The 23,005-nt window shown below is 46.4% G+C and overlaps 1 protein-coding gene across 4 annotated transcripts in view; it reads left to right on the forward strand.

The window, feature by feature from the left end:
* The window catches only part of LOC112237183 (protein unc-13 homolog C-like), a 261,928-nt gene that overhangs the window by 120,277 nt on the left and 118,646 nt on the right, over positions 1–23,005 (forward strand). For all 4 annotated transcript variants that reach the window (XM_042321233.1, XM_042321234.1, XM_042321232.1 and 1 more), the window contains exon 19: positions 3,196–3,281. In XM_042321233.1, coding sequence (XP_042177167.1) covers positions 3,196–3,281 — 86 coding nt within the window. The remainder of the gene's footprint in view (positions 1–3,195; positions 3,282–23,005) is intronic.

Raw genomic sequence — 23,005 nt, forward strand, 5'->3', positions numbered from 1 at the left:
TATCTACCTATATACCTTTATCTATCTACCTTTATCTATCTACCTATATACCTTTATCTATCTACCTTTATCTATCTCTCTATATACCTTTATCTATCTACCTTTATCTATCTCTCTCTATCTACCTATATACCTTTATCTATCTACCTTTATCTATCTCTCTCTATCTACCTATATACCTTTATCTATCTACCTTTATCTATCTCTCTCTATCTACCTATATACCTTTATCTATCTCTCTTTATCTATCTCTCTTTATCTATCTCTCTATCTATCTGCCAAATAGCATTCTAGTTTGTTTGTGAACATGTTGAAATTATTATGGATAAATGAATAAACAATATCCCCATTTTAAATAGAATTGTAACTAAGTAAACTTATATGCTGTTTTATAAGTGATTAACAATATGAGTTCATAAGAAGGGATTGTGTGACACGGACAAGGAGTAATAAAAAGTTAATGAACACCATTCCAACTAGGCAGAAACAAATGGGTTGTGGACTGTGTAAACACAGAAGGTCGTTAGTCTATGGTTGACCCTACTGAAACTTAGCTCTGGGTTTTTTTAGATAAGGCAGTGAGTGCATTCCTAGGTTTTCTGTTCATTAAAACGGTCAGTTCAGTGGTGATCGATAATGTTGAGTGGTCAAAGGTTATCTGGGAGTGTGTTAGTAAGTTAGAATTAACTTTTCACCTTACTTTGTCCCGGTCGAGAGGAGGGGATTCTGTTAAAGCAGTGAAATGACGTCATGATCTGTATATAAACTGCTGCACGTGATTAAGTGGGAGCGCGCTCCGAGAATAAATTATATGACCTATTATTGAAAGACTGGTCTGCGTCTATTTTATGCAAACAAGAAATCTTACAAATTCTCATAAAATAGATTAAGGGCTTTCAATTGATGAAAGCACATTGGCATAATTAAATTACAGTAACAGAACAGAGTCCCAGGACCAGCTTGCTTAGGGGACTCTTCTCCAGGTTCATCTCTCTGTAGGTGATGGCTTTGTTGTGGAAGGTTTGGGAATCGCTTCCTTTTAGGTGGTTATAGAATTTAACGGCTATTTTCTGGATTTTGATAATTAGTGGGTATCGGCCTAATTCTGCTCTGCATGCATTATTTGGTGTTCTACGTTGTACACGGAGGATATTTTTGCAGAATTCTGCGTGCAGAGTCTCAATTTGGTGTTTGTCCCATTTTGTGAAGTCTTGGTTGGTGAGCGGACCCCAGACCTCACAACCATAAAGGGCAATGGGCTCTATGACTGATTCAAGTATTTTTAGCCAAATCCTAATTGGTATGTTGAAATTTATGTTCCTTTTGATGGCATAGAAGGCCCTTCTTGCCTTGTCTCTCAGATCGTTCACAGCTTTGTGGAAGTTACCTGTGGCGCTGATGTTTAGGCCAAGGTATGTATCGTTTTTTGTGTGCTCTAGGGCAACAGTGTCTAGATGGAATTTGTATTTGTGGTCCTGGTGACTGGACCTTTTTTGGAACACCATTATTTTGGTCTTACTGAGATTTACTGTCAGGGCCCAGGTCTGACAGAATCTGTGCATAAGATCTAGGTGCTGCTGTAGGCCCTCCTTGGTTGGTGACAGAAGCACCAGATCATCAGCAAACAGCAGACATTTGACTTTGGATTCTAGTAGGGTGAGGCCAGGTGCTGCAGACTTTTCTAGTGCCCGCGCCAATTCATTGATTTCTATGTTGAAGAGGGTGGGGCTTAAGCTGCATCCCTGTCTAACCCCACGACCCTGTGTGAAGAAATGTGTGTGTTTTTTGCCAATTTTAACCGCATACTTGTTGTTTGTGTACATGGATTTTATAATGTCGTATGTTTTACCCCCAACACCACTTTCCATCAGTTTGTATAGCAGACCCTCATGCCAAATTGAGTCGAAGGCTTTTTTGAAATCAACAAAGCATGAGAAGACTTTGTTTTGGTTTGTTTGGTTGTCAATTAGGGTGTGCAGGGTGAATACATGGTCTGTTGTACGGTAATTTGTTAAAAAGCCAATTTGACATTTGCTCAGTACATTGTTTTCATTGAGGAAGTGTACGAGTCTGCTGTTAATGATAATGCAGAGGATTTTAACAAGGTTACTGTTGACACATATTCCACGGTAGTTATTGGGGTCAAATTTGTCTCCACTTTTGTGGATTGGGGTGATCAGTCCTTGGTTCCAAATATTGGGGAAGATGCCAGAGCTAAGGATGATGTTAAAGAGTTTTAGTATAGCCAATTGGAATTTGTTGTCTATATATTTGATCATTTCATTGAGGATACCATCAACACAACAGGCCTTTTTGGGTTGGAGGGTTTTTATTTCGTCCTGTAACTCATTCAATGTAATTGGAGAATCCAGTGGGTTCTGGTAGTCTTTAATAGTTGATTCTAAGATCTGTATTTGATCATGTATATGTTTTTGCTCTTTATTCTTTGTTATAGAGCCAAATAGAGAAGTGTAGAAGTGGTTTACTCATACATCTCCATTTTGGATAGATAATTCTTTGTGTTGTTGTTTGTTTAGTGTTTTCCAATTTTCCCAGAAGTGGTTAGAGTCTATGGATTCCTCAATTACATTGAGCTGATTTCTGACATGCTGTTCCTTCTTTTTCCGTAGTGTATTCCTGTATTGTTTTAGTGATTCACCATAGTGAAGGCGTAGACTCAGGTTTTCTGGGTTTTGGTTGGACAGGTTTCTCAATTTCTTTCTTAGATTTTTGCATTCTTCATCAAACCATTTGTCATTGTTGCTCATTTTCTTCGGTTTTCTATTTGAAATTTTTAGATTTGATAGGGAAGCTGAGAGGTCAAATATACTGTTAAGAATGTTTATATACCTCTCTCTCTCTCTCTCTTTATCTATCTATTTTCCCTCTCTTTATCTATCTATTTTCTCTCTCTTTCTCTCTCTCGCTCTCTCTTTATCTATCTATTTTCTCTCTCTCTCTCTCTCTCGTGGGGTTATTAGATCTTCAGTTGAATTCTTCCTCTGAGATTCAACCAATTTATCCCCAAATCTCCCCAGACCCTATTTTCTGTCCAACCCACTTCCACTCTCCTTCTGACCAGAGCTAGGGATTAGGGTGCTATTTGAGACAGAACCAGGCAGTCTGAGTGTCCAGTCAAGCTTGTGATTATGAGGAAATGAGTGTGATGTGGATCCATTGTAATTCCTCCCACAGATTTCCCCAAGAGCTGAATATGGGGAAGGTCAGCGCTGAGTTCATATGGAACCTGTTTGCCCTGGACATGAAATACGCCATGGAAGGTTAGTAGGAAATGCTATTGATCTGTCAAAACCCTGTTGTCACTTCTCTCTCTCATTCTTTCTTTCTCTCTCTGCCTCTATCTCTACTCGCTCTCTCTTCTCTCTGCTCTCCCTGCCTCTCTCTCTGCTTTCTTCCCCCGAGCTAAAGTAGGGCTTTCCTTCAGAGGACACGCTATAATTATATTACTATCTAAATCAGAGTCATGGTGGCAGGTGTGAGTGTGTGAGTGCGCGTGTGTGCAGAGTTTTTACGTACTTTCCTTCCTGAGTCAGAGTAGCAGGCATGTGACCAGAGTGGCAGGCATGTGACCAGAGTGTGTTTGAGCAGTGTGTGTGTGTGTGTGTGTGTGCATGCATGCCTCTTTGTTGCTGTCAGACTGGGTTAGAGCAGTGGGGGTGTGTCGCTCCAGGGAGTCTGTGTTTCCGTGTTGCAGGGAGGACACTTATCAGTGTTGCACACGCTCACATATCTCCTCTTACCTCGCCCACCTCCTCCCTCCTCTTACATAAAATCTGTGAAAACAGATGACCAGTTTGACCATAGCACAAAGTGTTATCTCATTATAATGGGACCTGCTTGCATCATAATGGGATATTAAGGTTTTGCATGTAGGCATTCTATTTCCAGAGGTTTAAGATATTAGATTAGGGCGTTCTTTCCCATACATCATAATTGCTATTTGTTTTAACACGATTCTTCAGTGGTTTTATATTAGCTATGTATTTTAATGGAGACCATAAATCTACATAAATCTCAACTAAACCTGACTGTTATGGGGCTGGGCAGCTTGCGGTGTGCGTAGGACTGCAAGCTTGCCTGCCTGCCTTCGTGTGTGTGTGTGTGTGTGTGTGTGTGTGTGTGTGTGTGTGTGTGTGTGTGTGTGTGTGTGTGTGTGTGTGTGTGTGTGTGTGTGTGTGTGTGTGTGTGTGTGTGTGAATGTCCCCAGTCAGTGCTATTAAGAAAGCAGGTCATTGTGTGTTCGTTCCATCTGTTTGGAGGAGAAAGGAAAGCAGTGACCTCACCAGTGGTCAGGCTTACCCTTTTCACGTGTTCTAAATATCTCTATCGGTCACCCCAGGGTGATTTTTTGGAATTTGTGTGAATTGAGGTGTGTTCCGCCCATTTCACTGTTGCGGATCGTTGCTGTTTGAGACATTACTGAGCCAGACAAACGTCTCTCTTCGGCGAGAGCCCAAGCACAAACGTTTTCCTCCCTGGCACATTTTCCGGCTGGCGGCCACATTGCCTTCACTATTAGTAATAACTTTGGACATGTGTGCGTTCCTATCAAAGTAAGTGCCTTATTAAGTTATCATTATAGTTTCTGTATATCGTGCTATTGTAGCTACTGTAGCACACCGTATGTATGTATGGAGCATAATGCGTTTGCTGTATTATTCATATTTTTTCAAGTGCTGGTGACAAATCATGCATTCCGATTCTTGCATAGATTGTAATGGAAATATATGATGTGTGTAAAATATATTTTTTTAAGGTTGTACTAATTATGATGAGCTAATTCTAAGCTAATTGCCAGCTATGTGTGGCGCCATGTTTGTTGACATCATACAATGCATTCTGGTTGTCACGTAAATGTCTGCCAGACCAAAGATGTTAGAACAAAATTAAGTGAAGGGATGGGATGGATCAAACATCTTTTGAGTAAACTTCAGGAAGTGAATGATGGTAAATGACACACCCCCTTCAACATGCATACTGCAAACAGACCCAACTCATCTTGCAACCTCTTATCTTTGGTTCACATGAAAAAACAAATATGGCGGCCCGCACAAAATACCCATCGCGTTTTATTCAATTATTTAGATCACTGGTGAGGTCACCCGTGATATGATGAATTGTAAATAGTAATTGCTATTAGCTAATTATGGTTTCTGTCAGCTGAGAGTTTGCTAAATATGACTGCTTGTGTTAGGTCACTCTATCCTCAGTTAGCGCTACAACTGATGTAGCTGACATTTTCTGGTTTGGATGAGAATTGTGTTAGCCTTTCACATGGACGACATAACGTTGTGAAGACTGTGTTTCTGTGAAAAAAAACAATGTGGCCAGCTCAAACGCTAACTGTTGCGTCAATCCTAACTGGACGTTCTAAATAAGTGTTCTAATCACAGTGGATTGAGCGTACAATGCAGGGACCACTTTAGAATGATCACACCCGTGTGTTCGTACATGTCAAAGGGTTAAACTATCCCACTGCATTATCCTCATTCACTTATATACAATAACTACATGCACTCAATCATGCAAACACACACACACACACCCTAGCATGCACATTACCAGAACGTCCCAAGTCAGTGTGTGTGTGAGAGAGAGATGGTGAGAGAGAGTTGCTGATAGAGCAACAGTTTCAATATAAAGGCAGGCGGCAGTTCATGTTGTGTTTGAGAGAGAGATGGAGAGAGAGATGGAGAGAGAGATGGAGAGAGAGATGGAGAGAGAGATGGAGAGAGAGATGTAGAGAGAGATGGAGAGAGAGAGATGGAGAGAGAGATGGAGAGGATGGAGAGAGAGATGGAGAGAGATGGAGAGATGGAGAGAGAGATGGAGAGAGATGGAGAGGATGGAGAGAGATGCAGAGAGATGGAGAGAGAGAGGAGAGAGATGGAGAGAGAGATGGAGAGAGAGAGAGAGAGAGATGGAGAGAGATGGAGAGAGAGATGGAGAGAGAGATGGAGAGAGAGATGGAGAGAGATGGAGAGAGAGATGGAGAGAGATGGAGAGAGAGATGGAGAGAGATGAGAGAGAGAGAGAGAGAGAGAGATGAGAGAGAGAGATGGAGAGAGAGATGGAGAGAGAGATGGAGAGAGATGGAGAGAGATGAGGAGAGAGAGAGAGAGAGAGAGATGGAGAGAGAGAGAGAGAAATGGAGAGAGACAGAGAGAGATGGAGAGAGAGATGGAGAGAGATGGAGAGAGGGATGGAGAGAGATGAGAGAGAGGGATGGAGAGAGATGGAGAGAGAGGGATGGAGAGAGATGGATAGAGATGGAGATGGAGAGAGATGGAGAGAGAGATGGAGAGAGAGATGGAGAGAGATGGAGAGAGAGATGGAGAGATGGAGAGAGAGATGGAGAGAGAGATGGAGAGAGATGGAGAGGGATGGAGAGAGATGGAGAGAGAGATGGAGAGAGATGGAGAGGATGGAGAGAGAGATGGAGAGAGAGATGGAGAGAGATGGAGAGACAGATGGAGAGAGAGATGGAGAGAGGATGGAGAGAGATGCAGAGAGATGGAGAGAGAGATGATGGATGGAGAGAGATGGAGAGAGAGATGGAGAGAGAGATGGAGAGAGAGATGGAGAGAGATGGAGAGAGATGGAGAGAGAGATGGAGAGAGATGGAGAGAGATGAGAGAGATGGAGAGAGAGATGGAGAGAGATGGAGAGAGAGATGGAGAGAGATGGAGAGAGAGATGGAGAGAGAGATGGAGAGAGAGATGGAGAGAGAGAGATGAGATGAGAGAGAGATGGAGAGAGAGGATGGAGAGAGATGGAGAGAGAGATGGAGAGAGATGGAGAGAGATGGAGATGAGAGATGGAGAGAGATGGAGAGAGAGGATGGAGAGAGATGGAGAGAGAGGATGGAGAGAGAGATGGAGAGAGAGGGATGGAGAGATGAGAGATGGAGAGAGAGGAGAGATGATGGAGAGAGGGATGGAGAGAGAGGGATGGAGAGAGAGGAGAGAGATGGAGAGAGAGATGGAGAGAGATGGAGAGAGATGCAGAGAGAGATGGAGAGAGATGGAGAGAGATGGAGAGAGATGGAGAGAGGGATGGAGAGAGATGAGAGAGAGGGATGGAGAGAGATGGAGAGAGAGGGATGGAGAGAGAGATGGAGAGATGGAGAGAGAGATGGAGAGAGATGGAGAGAGAGATGGAGAGAGAGATGGAGAGAGATGGAGAGAGAGATGGAGAGAGAGATGGAGAGAGAGATGGAGAGAGAGATGGAGAGAGATGGAGAGGGATGGAGAGAGATGGAGAGATGGAGAGATGGAGAGATGGAGAGAGAGATGGAGAGAGAGATGGAGAGAGATGGAGAGACAGATGGAGAGAGAGATGGAGAGATGGAGAGAGATGCAGAGATGGAGAGAGAGAGATGGATGGAGAGATGGAGAGAGAGATGGAGAGAGAGATGGAGAGAGATGGAGAGAGATGGAGAGAGATGGAGAGAGAGATGGAGAGAGATGGAGAGAGAGATGGAGAGAGAGATGGAGAGAGATGGAGAGAGAGATGGAGAGAGATGGAGGAGAGAGATGGAGAGAGATGAGGAGAGATGGAGAGAAGATGGAGAGAGAGATGGAGAGAGAGATGGAGATGAGAGATGGAGAGAGATGGAGAGATGGAGAGAGATGGAGAGAGATGGAGAGAGAGATGGAGAGAGATGGAGAGAGGATGGAGAGAGATGGAGAGAGAGAGAGATGGAGAGAGGATGGAGAGAGAGGGATGGAGAGAGATGAGGAGAGGGATGGAGAGAGATGGGATGGAGAGAGAGGATGGAGAGAGATGGAGAGAGAGATGGAGAGAGAGATGGAGAGAGATGGAGAGAGATGCAGAGAGATGGAGATGATGGAGAGAGATGGAGAGAGATGGAGGGAGAGATGGAGGAGAGATGGAGAGAGATGGAGAGAGATGGAGAGAGAGATGGAGAGAGATGGAGAGAGAGATGGAGAGAGGATGGAGAGATGGAGAGAGATGAGGAGAGATAGATGAGAGAGAGAGAGAGATGGAGAGAGAGATGGAGAGAGAGATGGAGAGAGGGAGAGAGAGGGATGGAGAGAGATGGAGAGAGATGGAGAGAGATGGAGAGAGATGGAGAGAGATGGAGAGAGATGGAGAGAGAGATGGAGAGAGATGGAGAGAGAGATGGAGAGAGATGGAGAGAGATGGAGAGAGAGATGAAGAGAGAGATGGAGAGAGATGGAGAGAGAGATGGAGAGAGATGGAGAGAGAGATGGAGAGATGGAGAGGGATGGAGAGAGAGATGGAGAGAGAGATGGAGAGACAGATGGAGAGAGAGATGGAGAGAGATGGAGAGGATGGAGAGAGATGCAGAGAGATGGAGAGAGAGATGGAGAGAGAGGGATGGAGAGAGATGGAGAGAGAGATGGAGAGAGATGGAGAGAGATGGAGAGAGATGGAGAGGATGGAGAGATGCAGAGAGATGGAGAGAGAGGGATGGAGAGAGATGGAGAGAGAGATGGAGAGAGAGATGGAGAGAGATGGAGAGAGATGGAGAGAGATGGAGAGATGAGAGAGGATGAGAGAGATGGAGAGAGATGGAGAGAGAGATGGAGAGAGATGGAGAGAGATGATGGAGAGATGAGAGAGAGAGAGAGAGATGGAGAGAGAGATGGAGAGATGGAGAGAGATGGAGAGAGAGATGGAGAGAGATGGAGAGAGGATGGAGAGAGATGGAGAGAGATGGATGGAGAGAGAGATGGAGAGATGGAGAGAGAGATGGAGAGAGATGGAGAGAGATGGAGAGAAATGGAGATGAGATGGAGAGAGAGATGGAGAGAGAGATGGAGAGATGGAGGATGGAGAGAGATGGAGAGGGATGGAGAGATGGAGAGAGATGGAGAGAGAGATGGAGAGAGATGCAGAGAGATGGAGAGGGATGGAGAGAGATGCAGAGATGGAGAGAGAGATGGAGAGAGATGGAGAGAGATGGAGAGAGATGGAGAGAGAGATGGAGAGAGATGGAGAGAGAGATGGAGAGAGAGATGGAGAGAGATGGAGAGAGATGGAGAGAGAGATGGAGAGATGGAGAGAGATGGGGAGAGAGATGGAGAGGGATGGAGAGAGATGGAGAGAGATGGAGAGAGATGGAGAGAGAGGATGGAGAGAGATGGAGAGAGAGATGGAGAGAGATGGAGAGACAGATGGAGAGAGATGGAGAGAGAGATGGAGAGAGATGGAGAGAGAGATGGAGAGAGATGGAGAGAGAGGATGGAGAGAGATGGAGAGGATGGAGAGAGATGGAGAGAGAGATGGAGAGATGGAGAGGGATGGAGAGAGATGGAGAGAGAGATGGAGAGAGATGCAGAGAGATGGAGAGAGAGAGATGGATGGAGAGAGATGGAGAGAGATGGAGAGAGAGATGGAGAGATGGAGAGGGATGAGAGAGATGCAGAGAGATGGAGAGAGAGGGATGGAGAGAGATGGAGAGAGAGATGGAGAGAGATGGAGAGAGAGATGGAGAGAGAGATGGAGAGAGATGGAGAGAGATGGAGAGAGAGATGGAGAGAGATGGAGAGAGAGATGGAGAGAGATGGAGAGAGAGATGGAGAGAGATGGAGAGAGATGGAGGAGGAGATGGAGAGAGATGAGGAGAGATAGAGAGAAAGAGGAGAGATGGAGAGAGAGATGGAGAGAGAGATGGAGAGAGATGGAGAGAGAGATGGAGAGAGATGGAGAGAGATGGAGAGAGATGGAGAGAGATGGAGAGAGGGATGGAGAGAGATGGAGAGAGAGGGATGGAGAGAGAGGGATGGAGAGAGAGGGATGGAGAGAGAGATGGAGAGAGAGGGATGGAGAGAGAGGGATGGAGAGAGAGGGATGGAGAGAGAGGGAGAGAGAGATGGAGAGAGAGATGGAGAGAGATGGAGAGGGATGCAGAGAGATGGAGAGAGATGGAGAGAGAGATGGAGAGAGAGATGGAGAGAGAGTTGGAGAGAGATGGAGAGAGAGATGGAGGGAGAGATGGAGGGAGAGATGGAGAGAGATGGAGAGGGATGGAGAGAGATGGAGAGAGATGGAGAGAGAGGGATGGAGAGAGATGGAGAGAGAGATGGAGAGAGAGATGGAGAGAGAGATGGAGAGAGAGATGGAGAGAGAGATGGAGAGAGATGGAGAGAGATGGAGAGAGATGGAGAGAGAGATGGAGAGACATGGAGAGAGATGGAGAGATGAGGAGAGATAGAGAGAGAGAGGAGAGATGGAGAGAGATGGAGAGAGATGGAGAGAGATGGAGAGAGAGGGATGGAGAGAGATGGAGAGAGAGGGATGGAGAGAGATGGATAGAGATGGAGAGAGAGATGGAGAGATGGAGAGAGATGGAGAGAGATGGAGAGAGAGATGGAGAGAGAGATGGAGAGAGAGATGGAGAGAGAGATGGAGAGAGAGATGGAGAGGGATGGAGAGAGATGGAGAGAGATGGAGAGAGATGGAGATGGAGATGGAGAGGGATGGAGAGAGAGATGGAGAGAGATGGAGAGACAGATGGAGAGAGAGATGGAGAGAGATGGAGAGGGATGGAGAGAGATGCAGAGAGATGGAGAGAGATGGAGAGAGAGGGATGGAGAGATGGAGAGAGAGATGGAGAGAGATGGAGAGAGAGATGGAGAGAGATGGAGAGGGATGGAGAGAGATGCAGAGAGATGGAGAGAGGAGATGGAGAGAGAGAGAGAGATGGAGAGAGAGATGGAGAGAGATGGAGAGAGATGGAGAGAGAGATATGGAGAGAGATGGAGAGAGATGAGAGAGAGAGATGGAGAGAGATGGAGAGAGAGATGGAGGAGAGATGGAGAGAGATGGAGAGAGAGATGGAGATGAGAGAGAGATGGAGAGAGATGGAGAGAGATGGAGAGAGATGGAGAGAGATGGAGAGAGATGGAGAGGGATGGAGAGAGATGGAGAGAGATGGATGGAGAGAGAGATGGAGAGAGATGGATAGAGATGGAGAGAGAGATGGAGAGAGATGGAGAGAAATGGAGAGAGATGGAGAGAGAGATGGAGAGAGATGCAGAGAGATGGAGAGGGGATGGAGAGAGATGGAGAGGGATGGAGAGATGCAGAGAGATGGAGAGAGATGGAGAGAGATGCAGAGAGATGGAGAGGGATGGAGAGAGATGCAGAGAGATGGAGAGAGATGGAGAGATGGAGAGAGATGGAGAGAGATGGAGAGAGAGATGGAGATGGAGAGAGATGGAGAGAGATGGAGAGATGGAGAGAGAGAGATGGAGAGAGAGATGGAGAGAGATGGGGAGAGAGATGGAGAGGGATGGAGAGATGGAGAGAGAGGGATGGAGAGAGATGGAGAGAGAGGGAGAGAGAGATGGAGAGAGAGATGGAGAGAGATGGAGAGAGATGGAGAGGGATGGAGAGAGATGCAGAGAGATGGAGAGAGATGGAGAGAGAGATGGAGAGAGATGGAGAGGAGATGGAGAGAGATGCAGAGAGATGGAGAGAGAGATGGAGAGAGATGGAGAGAGATGGAGAGAGAGATGGAGAGAGATGGAGAGAGATGGAGAGAGATGGAGAGAGATGGAGAGAGAGAGATGGAGAGAGAGATGGAGAGAGAGATGGGGAGAGAGATGGAGAGGGATGGAGAGAGATGGAGAGAGAGGGATGGAGAGAGATGGAGAGAGAGGGATGGAGAGAGAGAGGAGAGAGATGGAGAGAGATGGAGAGAGATGGAGAGGGATGGAGAGAGATGCAGAGAGATGGAGAGAGAGATGGAGAGAGATGCAGAGAGATGGAGAGAGATGCAGAGAGATGGAGAGAGAGATGGAGAGAGAGGGATGGAGAGAGATGCAGAGAGATTGGGAGAGAGGGATGGAGAGAGAGGGATGGAGAGAGATGGAGAGACAGATGGAGAGAGATGGAGAGAGAGATGGAGAGGGATGGAGAGAGATGCAGAGAGATGGAGAGAGAGATGGAGAGAGAGGGATGGAGAGAGATGGAGAGAGATGGAGAGAGAGATGGAGGGAGAGATGGAGAGAGAGATGCAGAGAGATGGAGAGAGAGTTGGAGAGAGAGGGATGAGAGAGAGGGAGAGAGAGATGGAGAGAGAGATGGAGAGAGATGGAGAGGGATGGAGAGAGATGCAGAGAGATGGAGAGAGATGGAGAGAGAGATGGAGAGAGAGTTGGAGAGAGAGAGATGCAGAGAGATGGAGAGAGAGTTGGAGAGAGAGAGATGGAGAGAGATGCAGAGAGATGGAGAGAGAGATGGAGAGAGAGATGGAGAGAGATGGAGAGCGAGATGGAGAGAGAGAGATGCAGAGAGAGGGATGGAGAGAGAGATGCAGAGAGATGCAGAGAGGGGGATGGAGAGAGATGGAGAGAGAGATGGAGAGAGAGGGATGGAGAGAGATGCAGAGAGATGGAGAGAGGGATGGAGAGAGATGGAGAGAAATGGAGAGAGATGGAGAGAGAGATGGAGAGAGATGGAGAGAGATGGAGAGAGAGATGGAGAGACATGGAGAGAGATGGAGAGAGATGAGGAGAGATAGAGAGAGAGAGGAGAGATGGAGAGAGAGATGGAGAGAGATGGAGAGAGATGGAGAGAGAGGGATGGAGAGAGATGGAGAGAGAGGGATGGAGAGAGATGGATAGAGATGGAGAGAGAGATGGAGAGAGATGGAGAGAGAGATGGAGAGAGAGATGGAGAGAGAGATGGAGAGAGAGATGGAGAGAGAGATGGAGAGAGAGATGGAGAGAGAGATGGAGAGGGATGGAGAGAGATGGAGAGAGATGGAGAGAGATGGAGAGATGGAGAGGGATGGAGAGAGAGATGGAGAGAGAGATGGAGAGACAGATGGAGAGAGAGATGGAGAGAGAGATGGAGAGGGATGGAGAGAGATGCAGAGAGATGGAGAGAGAGAGATGGAGAGAGAGGGATGGAGAGAGATGGAGAGAGAGATGGAGAGAGAGATGGAGAGAGATGGAGAGAGAGATGGAGAGGGATGGAGAGAGATGCAGAGAGATGGAGAGAGAGGGATGGAGAGAGATGGAGAGAGAGATGGAGAGAGATGGAGAGAGAGATGGAGAGAGAGATGGAGAGATGGAGAGAGAGATGGAGAGATGGAGAGAGATGGAGAGAGAGATGGAGGAGGAGATGGAGAGAGATAGAGAGAGAGAGGAGAGATGGAGAGAGATGGAGAGAGATGGAGAGAGATGGAGAGAGATGGAGAGAGAGATGGAGAGAGATGGAGAGAGGGATGGAGAGAGATGGAGAGAGATGGATGGAGAGAGAGGGATGGAGAGAGATGGAGAGAGATGGAGAGAGAGATGGAGAGAGAGATGGAGAGAGATGGAGGGAGAGATGGAGAGAGAGATGGAGAGAGATGCAGAGAGATGGAGGGGGATGGAGAGAGATGGAGAGGGATGGAGAGATGCAGAGAGATGGAGAGAGAGATGGAGAGAGATGCAGAGAGATGGAGAGGGATGGAGAGAGATGCAGAGAGATGGAGAGAGATGGAGAGAGATGGAGAGAGAGATGGAGAGAGATGGAGAGAGAGATGGAGAGAGATGGAGAGATGGAGAGAGAGATGGAGAGAGATGGAGAGAGAGAGATGGAGAGAGAGATGGAGAGAGAGATGGGGAGAGAGATGGAGAGGGATGGAGAGAGATGGAGAGAGAGGGATGGAGAGAGATGGAGAGAGAGGGAGAGAGAGATGGAGAGAGAGATGGAGAGAGATGGAGAGAGATGGAGAGGGATGGAGAGAGATGCAGAGAGATGGAGAGAGATGGAGAGAGATGCAGAGAGATGGAGAGGGATGGAGAGAGATGCAGAGAGATGGAGAGAGAGATGGAGAGAGATGGAGAGAGATGGAGAGAGAGATGGAGAGAGATGGAGAGAGAGATGGAGAGAGAGATGGAGAGAGATGGAGAGAGAGAGATGGAGAGAGAGATGGAGAGAGAGATGGGGAGAGAGATGGAGAGGGATGGAGAGAGATGGAGAGAGAGGGAGGGAGAGAGATGGAGAGAGAGGGATGGAGAGAGAGGGAGAGAGAGATGGAGAGAGAGATGGAGAGAGATGGAGAGGGATGGAGAGAGATGCAGAGAGATGGAGAGAGAGATGGAGAGAGATGCAGAGAGATGGAGAGAGATGCAGAGAGATGGAGAGAGAGATGGAGAGAGAGGGATGGAGAGAGATGCAGAGAGATTGGGAGAGAGGGATGGAGAGAGAGGGATGGAGAGAGATGGAGAGACAGATGGAGAGAGATGGAGAGAGAGATGGAGAGAGATGCAGAGAGATGGAGAGAGATGGAGAGAGAGGGATGGAGAGAGATGGAGAGAGAGATGGAGAGAGAGATGGAGGGAGAGATGGAGAGAGAGATGCAGAGAGATGGAGAGAGAGTTGGAGAGAGAGGGATGAGAGAGAGGGAGAGAGAGATGGAGAGAGAGATGGAGAGAGATGGAGAGGGATGGAGAGAGATGCAGAGAGATGGAGAGAGATGGAGAGAGATGGAGAGAGAGTTGGAGAGAGAGATGCAGAGAGATGGAGAGAGAGTTGGAGAGAGAGAGATGGAGAGAGATGCAGAGAGATGGAGAGAGAGATGGAGAGAGAGATGGAGAGAGATGGAGAGCGAGATGGAGAGAGAGATGCAGAGAGGGGATGGAGAGAGAGATGCAGAGAGATGCAGAGAGGGGGATGGAGAGAGATGGAGAGAGAGATGGAGAGAGAGGGATGGAGAGAGATGCAGAGAGATGGAGAGAGAGGGATGGAGAGAGATGGAGAGAAATGGAGAGAGATGGAGAGAGAGATGGAGAGAGAGATGGAGAGAGATGCAGAGAGATGGAGGGGGATGGAGAGAGATGGAGAGAGAGATGGAGAGAGATGGAAGAAATGGAGAGAATGGAGAGAGAGATGGAGAGAGATGCAGAGAGATGGAGGGGGATGGAGAGAGATGGAGAGAGATGCAGAGAGATGGAGAGAGAGATGGAGAGAGATGCAGAGAGATGGAGAGGGATGGAGAGAGATGCAGAGAGATGGAGAGAGAGATGGAGAGAGATGGAGAGAGATGGAGAGAGAGATGGAGAGAGATGGAGAGAGATGCAGAGAGATGGAGGGGGATGGAGAGAGATAGAGAGAGATGGAGAGAGAGATGGAGAGAGAGATGGGGAGAGAGATGGAGAGGGATGGAGAGAGATGGAGAGAGAGGGATGGAGAGAGATGGAGAGAGATGGAGAGAGATGAGAGAGATGGAGAGAGACCACCAGGACCACAAATACAAATTCCATCTAGACACTGTTGCCCTAGAGCACACAAAAAACTATACATACCTTGGCCTAAACATCAGCACCACAGGTAACTTCCACAAAGCTGTGAACGATCTGAGAGACAAGGCAAGAAGGGCCTTCTATGCCATCAAAAGGAACATAAATTTCAACATACCAATTAGGATTTGGCTAAAAATACTTGAATCAGTCATAGAGCCCATTGCCCTTTATGGTTGTGAGGTCTGGGGTCCGCTCACCAACCAAGAGTTCACAAAATGGGACAAACACCAAATTGAGACTCTGCACGCAGAATTCTGCAAAAATATCCTCCGTGTACAACGTAGAACACCAAATAATGCATGCAGAGCAGAATTAGGCCGATACCCACTAATTATCAAAATCCAGAAAAGAGCTGTTAAATTCTACAACCACCTAAAAGGAAGCGATTCACAAACCTTCCATAACAAAGCCATCACCTACAGAGAGATGAACCTGGAGAAGAGTCCCTAAGCAAGCTGGTCCTGGGGCTCTGTTCACAAACACAAACACACACTACAGAGCCCCAGGACAGCAGCACAATTAGACCCAACCAAATCATGAGAAAACAAAAAGATAACTACTTAACACATTGGAAAGAATTAACAAAAAACAGAGCAAACTAGAATGCTATTTGGCCCTACACAGAGAGTACACAGCGGCAGAATACCTGACCACTGTGACTGACCCAAAATTAAGGAAAGCCTTGACTATGTACAGACTCAGTGAGCATAGCCTTGCTATTGAGAAAGGCCGCCGTAGGCAGACATGGCTCTCAAGAGAAGACAGGCTATGTGCTCACTGCCCACAAAATGAGGTGGATACTGAGCTGCACTTCCTAACCTCCTGCCCAATGTATGACCATATTAGAGAGACATATTTCCCTCAGATTACACAGATCCACAAAGAATTCGAAAACAAATCCAATTTTGAAAAACTCCCATATCTACTGGGTGCAATTCCACAGTGTGCCATCACAGCAGCAAGATTTGTGACCTGTTGCCACGAGAAAAGGGCAACCAGTGAAGAACAAACACCATTGTAAATACACCCATATTTATGCTTATTTATTTTATCTTGTGTCCTTTAACCATTTGTACATTGTTAAAACACTGTATATATATATAATATGACATTTGTAATATCTTTACTGTTTTGAAACTTCTGTATGTGTAATGTTTACTGTTAATTTTTGTTGTTTTTCACTTTATATATTCACTTTGTATGTTGTCTACCTCACTTGCTTTGGCAATGTTAACACATGTTTCCCATGCCAATAAAGCCCTTGAATTGAATTGAATTGAGAGAGATGGAGAGAGAGATGGAGAGAGATGCAGAGAGAGGGATGGAGAGAGAGATGGAGAGAGAGGGATGGAGAGAGATGGAGAGAGAGGGATAGAGAGAGATGGATGGAGAGAGAGATGGAGAGAGAGGGATAGAGAGAGATGCAGAGAGATGGAGAGAGAGGGATGGAGAGAGAGGGATGGAGAGAGATGGAGAGAGATGGATGGAGAGAGAGATGGAGAGAGATGCAGAGAGAGGGATGGAGAGAGATGGATGGAGAGAGAGATGGAGAGGGATGGAGAGAGATGGAGAGAGAGGGATGGAGAGAGATGGAGGGAGAGATGGAGAGAGAGATGGAGAGAGAGATGCAGAGAGAGATGCAGAGAGAGTGATGGAGGGAGAGATGCAGAGAGAGAGATGGAGAGAGAGATGGAGAGAGAGATTGATAGAGATGCAGAGAGAGTGATGGAGGGAGAGATGCAGAGAGAGAGATGGAGAGAGAGATGGAGAGAGAGGGATGGAGAGAGATGCAGAGAGAGTGATGGAGGGAGAGATGCAGAGAGAGAGATGGAGAGAGAGATGGAGAGAGAGATGGAGAGAGATGCAGAGAGAGGGATGGAGAGAGATCGAGAGAGAGGGATGGAGAGAGAGATGCAGAGAGAGGGATGGAGAGAGAGATGGAGAGAGAGGGATGGAGAGAGATGCAGAGAGAGAGATGGAGAGATTGATGGAGAGAGAGATGGAGAGAGAGATGCAGAGAGAGAGATGGAGAGAGAGATGGAGAGAGAGATGGAGAGAGAGATGATGGAGAGAGAGATGGAGAGAGATGCAGAGAGAGAGATGGAGAGAGAGATGGAGAGAGATGGAGAGAGAGATGAGAGAGAGAGATGGAGAGAGAGATGCAGAGAGAGAGATGGAGAGAGAGATGCAGAGAGAGGGATGGAGAGAGAGATGGAGAGAGAGATGGAGAGAGAGATGGAGAGAGAGATGCAGAGAGAGAGATGGAGAGAGAGATGCAGAGAGAGAGATGGAGAGAGAGATGCAGAGAGAGAAAGAGATGGAGAGAGAGATGCAGAGAGAGATGCAGAGAGAGAAAGAGATGGAGAGAGAGATGGAGAGAGAGATGCAGAGAGAGAGATGCAGAGAGAGAGATGGAGAGAGAGATGGAGAGAGAGATGGAGAGAGAGATGGAGAGAGAGATGCAGAGAGAGAGATGGAGAGAGAGATGCAGAGAGAGATGCAGAGAGAGATGCAGAGAGAGATGATGGAGAGAGAGATGGAGAGAGAGATGGAGAGAGAGATGGAGAGAGAGATGCAGAGAGAGATGCAGAGAGAGAGATGCAGAGAGAGAGATGGAGAGAGAGATGGAGAGAGAGATGGAGAGAGAGATGCAGAGAGAGAGATGGAGAGAGAGATGCAGAGAGAGGATGGAGAGAGAGATGCAGAGAGAGGGATGGAGAGAGAGAGAGAGGGATGGAGAGAGAGATGCAGAGAGAGAGATGCAGAGAGAGAGATGCAGAGAGAGATGGAGAGAGAGATGCAGAGAGAGATGGAGAGAGAGAGATGGAGAGAGACTAAGTGAGAACAGCCTGGCCATAGAAACCGGCCATCACAGACAAATCTGTCTACCCAGAGAGAACAGGTTGTGCTCACTCTGCCCTCAGAGAGGTCCAGACAGAGCTGCATTTTCTCCTACACTGAGAAATATACTATTTTCTTTCCCAAATTTGAAAAACAATGCACACATTTTGAAACCAAGACAGAGAAGGAGAAAATTCAGTATGTATCAGGAGAAAAACCCCTTTCTGCCTTATTAGCTGCAAAATACACTACATGACCAAAAGTATGTGGACACCTGCTCATCGAACATCTCGTTCCAACAGTATGTGGACACCTGCTCATCGAACATCTCATTCCAACAGTATGTGGACACCTGCTCATCAAACATCTCATTCCAACAGTATGTGGACACCTGCTCATCAAACATCTCATTCCAAAAGTATGTGGACACCTGCTCATCGAACATCTCATTCCAACAGTATGTGGACACCTGCTCATCGAACATCTCATTCCAACAGTATGTGGACACCTGCTCATCGAACATCTCATTCCAACAGTATGTGGACACCTGCTCATCAAACATCTCATTCCAAAAGTATGTGGACACCTGCTCATCGAACATCTCATTCCAACAGTATGTGGACACCTGCTCATCGAACATCTCATTCCAACAGTATGTGGACACCTGCTCATCAAACATCTTATTCCAACAGTATGTGGACACCTGCTCATCAAACATCTCATTCCAACAGTATGTGGACACCTGCTCATCGAACATCTCATTCCAACAGTATGTGGACACCTGCTCATCGAACATCTCATTCCAACAGTATGTGGACACCTGCTCATCGAACATCTCATTCCAACAGTATGTGGACACCTGCTCATCGAACATCTCATTCCAACAGTATGTGGACACCTGCTCATCGAACATCTCATTCCAACAGTATGTGGACACCTGCTCATCGAACATCTCATTCCAACAGTATGTGGACACCTGCTCATCGAACATCTCATTCCAACAGTATGTGGACACCTGCTCATCGAACATCTCATTCCAACAGTATGTGGACACCTGCTCATCGAACATCTCATTCCAACAGTATGTGGACACCTGCTCATCGAGCATCTCATTCCAAAATCAATCATGGCCATTAATATGGAATTGGTCCCCCCTTTGCTACTATAACAGCCTCCACTCTTCTGGGAAGGCTTTCCACTAAATGTTGGAACATTCAGCCACAAGAGCATTAGTGAGGTAGGGCACTGTTGTTGGGCGATTAGGCCTGGCTCGCAGTCGGCGTTCTAATTCATCCCAAAGGTGTTCGATGGGGTTGAAGTCAGGGCTCTGTGCAGGCCAGTCAATTCCTTTCACACCGATCTCAACAAACCATTTCGGTATGGGCCTCGCTTTGTGCACGGGGGGCATTGTCATGCTGAAACAGGAAAGGGCCTTCCCCAAACTGTTGCCACAAAGTTGGAAGCACAGAATTGTCTAGAATTTCATTGTATGCTGTAGCGTTATTTCCCTGAACCATGAAAAACAGTCCCAGAACATTATTCCTCCTTATTTTCCACCATAATTTGCAAATAAATTCATTAAAAATCCTTAAAAATCCTACAATGTGATTTTCTGGATTTTTTTCCCCCTCATTTTGTCCCTCATTTTTTAGTTGAAGTGTACCTATGATGAACATTACAGGCCTCTCTCATCTTTTTAAGTAGGAGAACTTGCACAATTGGTGGCTGACTAAATACTTTTTTGCCCCACTGTATGTGGTAACACGTTCCATGCCTTTTAAAGCCATTTGAATATGAGTGAGAGAGAAACAGAGAGAGGAGATTGGAGAATGAGAGAGAGAGCGAGAGTGAGAGGGAGAGAGAGAAAGACGGAGAGAGAGAGAGAAACAAAGAGATGAGATTTGACAATGTGAGAGAGAGAGAGAGAGAGAGACAGAGAGAGACAGAGACTGACAGAGAGACTGACAGAGACAGAGACTGACAGAGACAGAGACTGACAGAGACTGACTGACAGAGAGACTGACAGAGAGACTGACAGAGAGAGACTGAGACTGACAGAGAGACTGACAGAGAGACTGACAGAGAGACTGACAGAGAGACCGACAGAGAGACCGGCAGAGAGACCGGCAGAGAGACCGGCAGAGAGACCGGCAGAGAGACCGACAGAGAGTGTTCTGCTTTAATGAAGTCTTTGATGTATGCTTCCCGCTCAGGGCCCTACAGTGGGTAAAAGCAGGAAGGGATGCAGCTAATTTTAGAGAGCTGTGTGTGAGTGTGTGAGAATTTGTGTATGTTTGCTTGTGTGCGTGCAAGCGTTTGTGAGAGTGTGCGTGCACCTGTTTGCGACAAGACGTGAAGGTTTGACACGGTTTGACTTCAGCATTCAACATTTGTCCAGAGGGGTATACTGCGATGCAAGCTATAACTACTCAGGGTTTTCTAGCTTCAGTTAACTTCCCAGTCCAGCTCTGGTTTCATCCGTATTACGATGGTGGATATTGCTTGTCCACCTGACGCTAACTCTAGCAGGCTTGTTACTGTGTGTGCATGTTGCACATGGCTAGTCGAACGCCAAACTCTTCATTGAGACAATGCTGAAACATCAATCCATGGGAGAGTCAGGGCCACATTTTCATTTTTGCCAAAATCAAAATGAAAGAAAAGTTATCTTGCAACTTCAGCAGGCTTTTAGAAGTGCCGTCTTTATTTTATTACTTCTTATCGTTAATGCCATCTTTGGTGTGCTTTGGTGTGCTTTGGTGTGCTTTGGTGTGCTTTGGTGTACTTATCAATGCATGAGAAGCCACTAAAATAATGTAATTAAGTCATGCACAAGTTTTACTGTGTGTGAAGTTTCAAATGCATTATGTCATTAGCCTAAATGTGTAATGTGACAGGTATTCTGGCTTCACTATTTTTTAACACACAATAAAAAACATTTCAATTGAATAAAATATCAAATCAGTCGTCTTCCTCAAATAAAGGGGATGATGATGCAATATCTGCAAGAGGGAGGGAATCTGATTTCATTGGTCCTCAACCCGCGGGTCAGACACTTCATTCGAGATGAATGGAGTTAGCCCTGAGTTAGCCTGCCCGGATGCAGGTTAGTTCTGAAGGATTCGTTGCCAAGAGGTGAGACAGAGGTGAGAGGGGAGACATTTTCATGGTTATTCCGAGTTGAACTCAGAGTTGACCGAAGTTACTAGGCCTTTAAACCAAATGTTGCAATTGCGATTAGATCATAAAACTGGTAAAATAATGATTATTCTAATTCCATAGTTAGAAGATAATAAGCTACTTCATGTAGCTAACATATTCATGCTTCACCTATTCCTCTCTGATTTAGAAGGTACTGTTGCACAAACTTCACTGGTATCAGGATGTATAGCTTGCTACTTTAGACAGCTAACTAGTGATTAGCATTAGCGGCTAACAAGACTTAGCCACAACTTGTTGAGAAAAGAAAAGCTAGCTGTTTGCAGATGTAAGAAACACTAATAGTGTAATTATATAACTCTTGTAGATTTATATTAACAAGCAGAGTGGAAGCAGCATCGTAGTCAGTGTTGTATGTGCTGCATTGACCATGGAGACTAATTGCAAGTGTCTGGTGGCCGAGCAAAAACAAATGCGCTCCTTGAGTGACAGGTGGCGGGGCTATGTCTGTGTGGAAAACAGAATGGAGAGAGAGGAGAGAGACGACTCAAGTAGAGGAGTAAACTATAGAAAAGGATGTTACGCACGGCGTATCACATTTAACAAACTAAACATTCAAATACAGTTATAGAAGGTAAAGTAAAAACTCAAACCGGTCCGTGCATCATACCGGTATATAGTAAAATACGGTATAACACCCAGCCCTAGATTGAATGCGCGACCCTCGGAGCCGGGGCTCTCTGCTTATGCCCATCCTCCATCCTCATCCACAAAGCCACAATTCTACTTGATGGTAATAGTGCTACCCGTTGTCCCTAGTGGCCGGTTTTGAAGGCATCCCCTGACGTCCTGGGAACCTGGGCGAACGTTGACTATCTCCTTGGATCTGGAGTGACCTGGCTGATTAGAGGAGTATTATACATTAATTTGTTGTTGCCCCGGGAAGTCGACACAGGTCAACCCCTACAGCCCTCTCCCCCATCCCTCCTCCCCCTTTGCAGTGTGTTGGTAGGCCCAGGGAGAACCCATCAACCCTGCTGACACAGAAGAGGAGACTGGTGTATTTATCCTGACCTGTTTGGTTTATTTAACCAAACAGGGTTCTCCCTGGGCCTACCAACACACTGCAAGGGGAGGAGGGAGGGAGGGAGGGGGAAGGATGAGGGAGAGGGCTGTAGGGGTTGTAGGGAAACCAGGGGTGAAAAGGCTGGGAGGAAAGGCAGGGTAGGGCAGGCAGACACACACACACACACATAGAAACAAAAACATAAACACACACACACACACACACACACATACACAGTGGGATGATTGCTATCATCCAGAAGGTGAGGTCAGTACAGGTGCATCAAAGTTGGGACCGAGAGACTGAAAAACAGCTTCTATCTCAAGGCCATCAGACTGTTAAACAGCCATCACTAACATTGAGTGGCTGCTGCCAACATACAGACTCAAATCTCTAGCCACTTTAATAATTAATAATTGGATGTAATAAATGTATCACTAGTCACTTTAAACAATGCCACTTTATATAATGTTAGATACCCTACATTACTCATCTCATATGTATATACTGTACTCAATACCAGCTACTGCATCTTGCCTATGCCGTTCGGCCATCACTCATTCATATATTTGTATGTACATATTCTTATTCATTCCTTTACACTTCAGTGTATAAGTTGGTGTTGTGA

This window comes from Oncorhynchus tshawytscha, linkage group LG04, assembly GCF_018296145.1.
Source record: "Oncorhynchus tshawytscha isolate Ot180627B linkage group LG04, Otsh_v2.0, whole genome shotgun sequence".
NCBI lineage: Eukaryota > Metazoa > Chordata > Actinopteri > Salmoniformes > Salmonidae > Oncorhynchus > Oncorhynchus tshawytscha.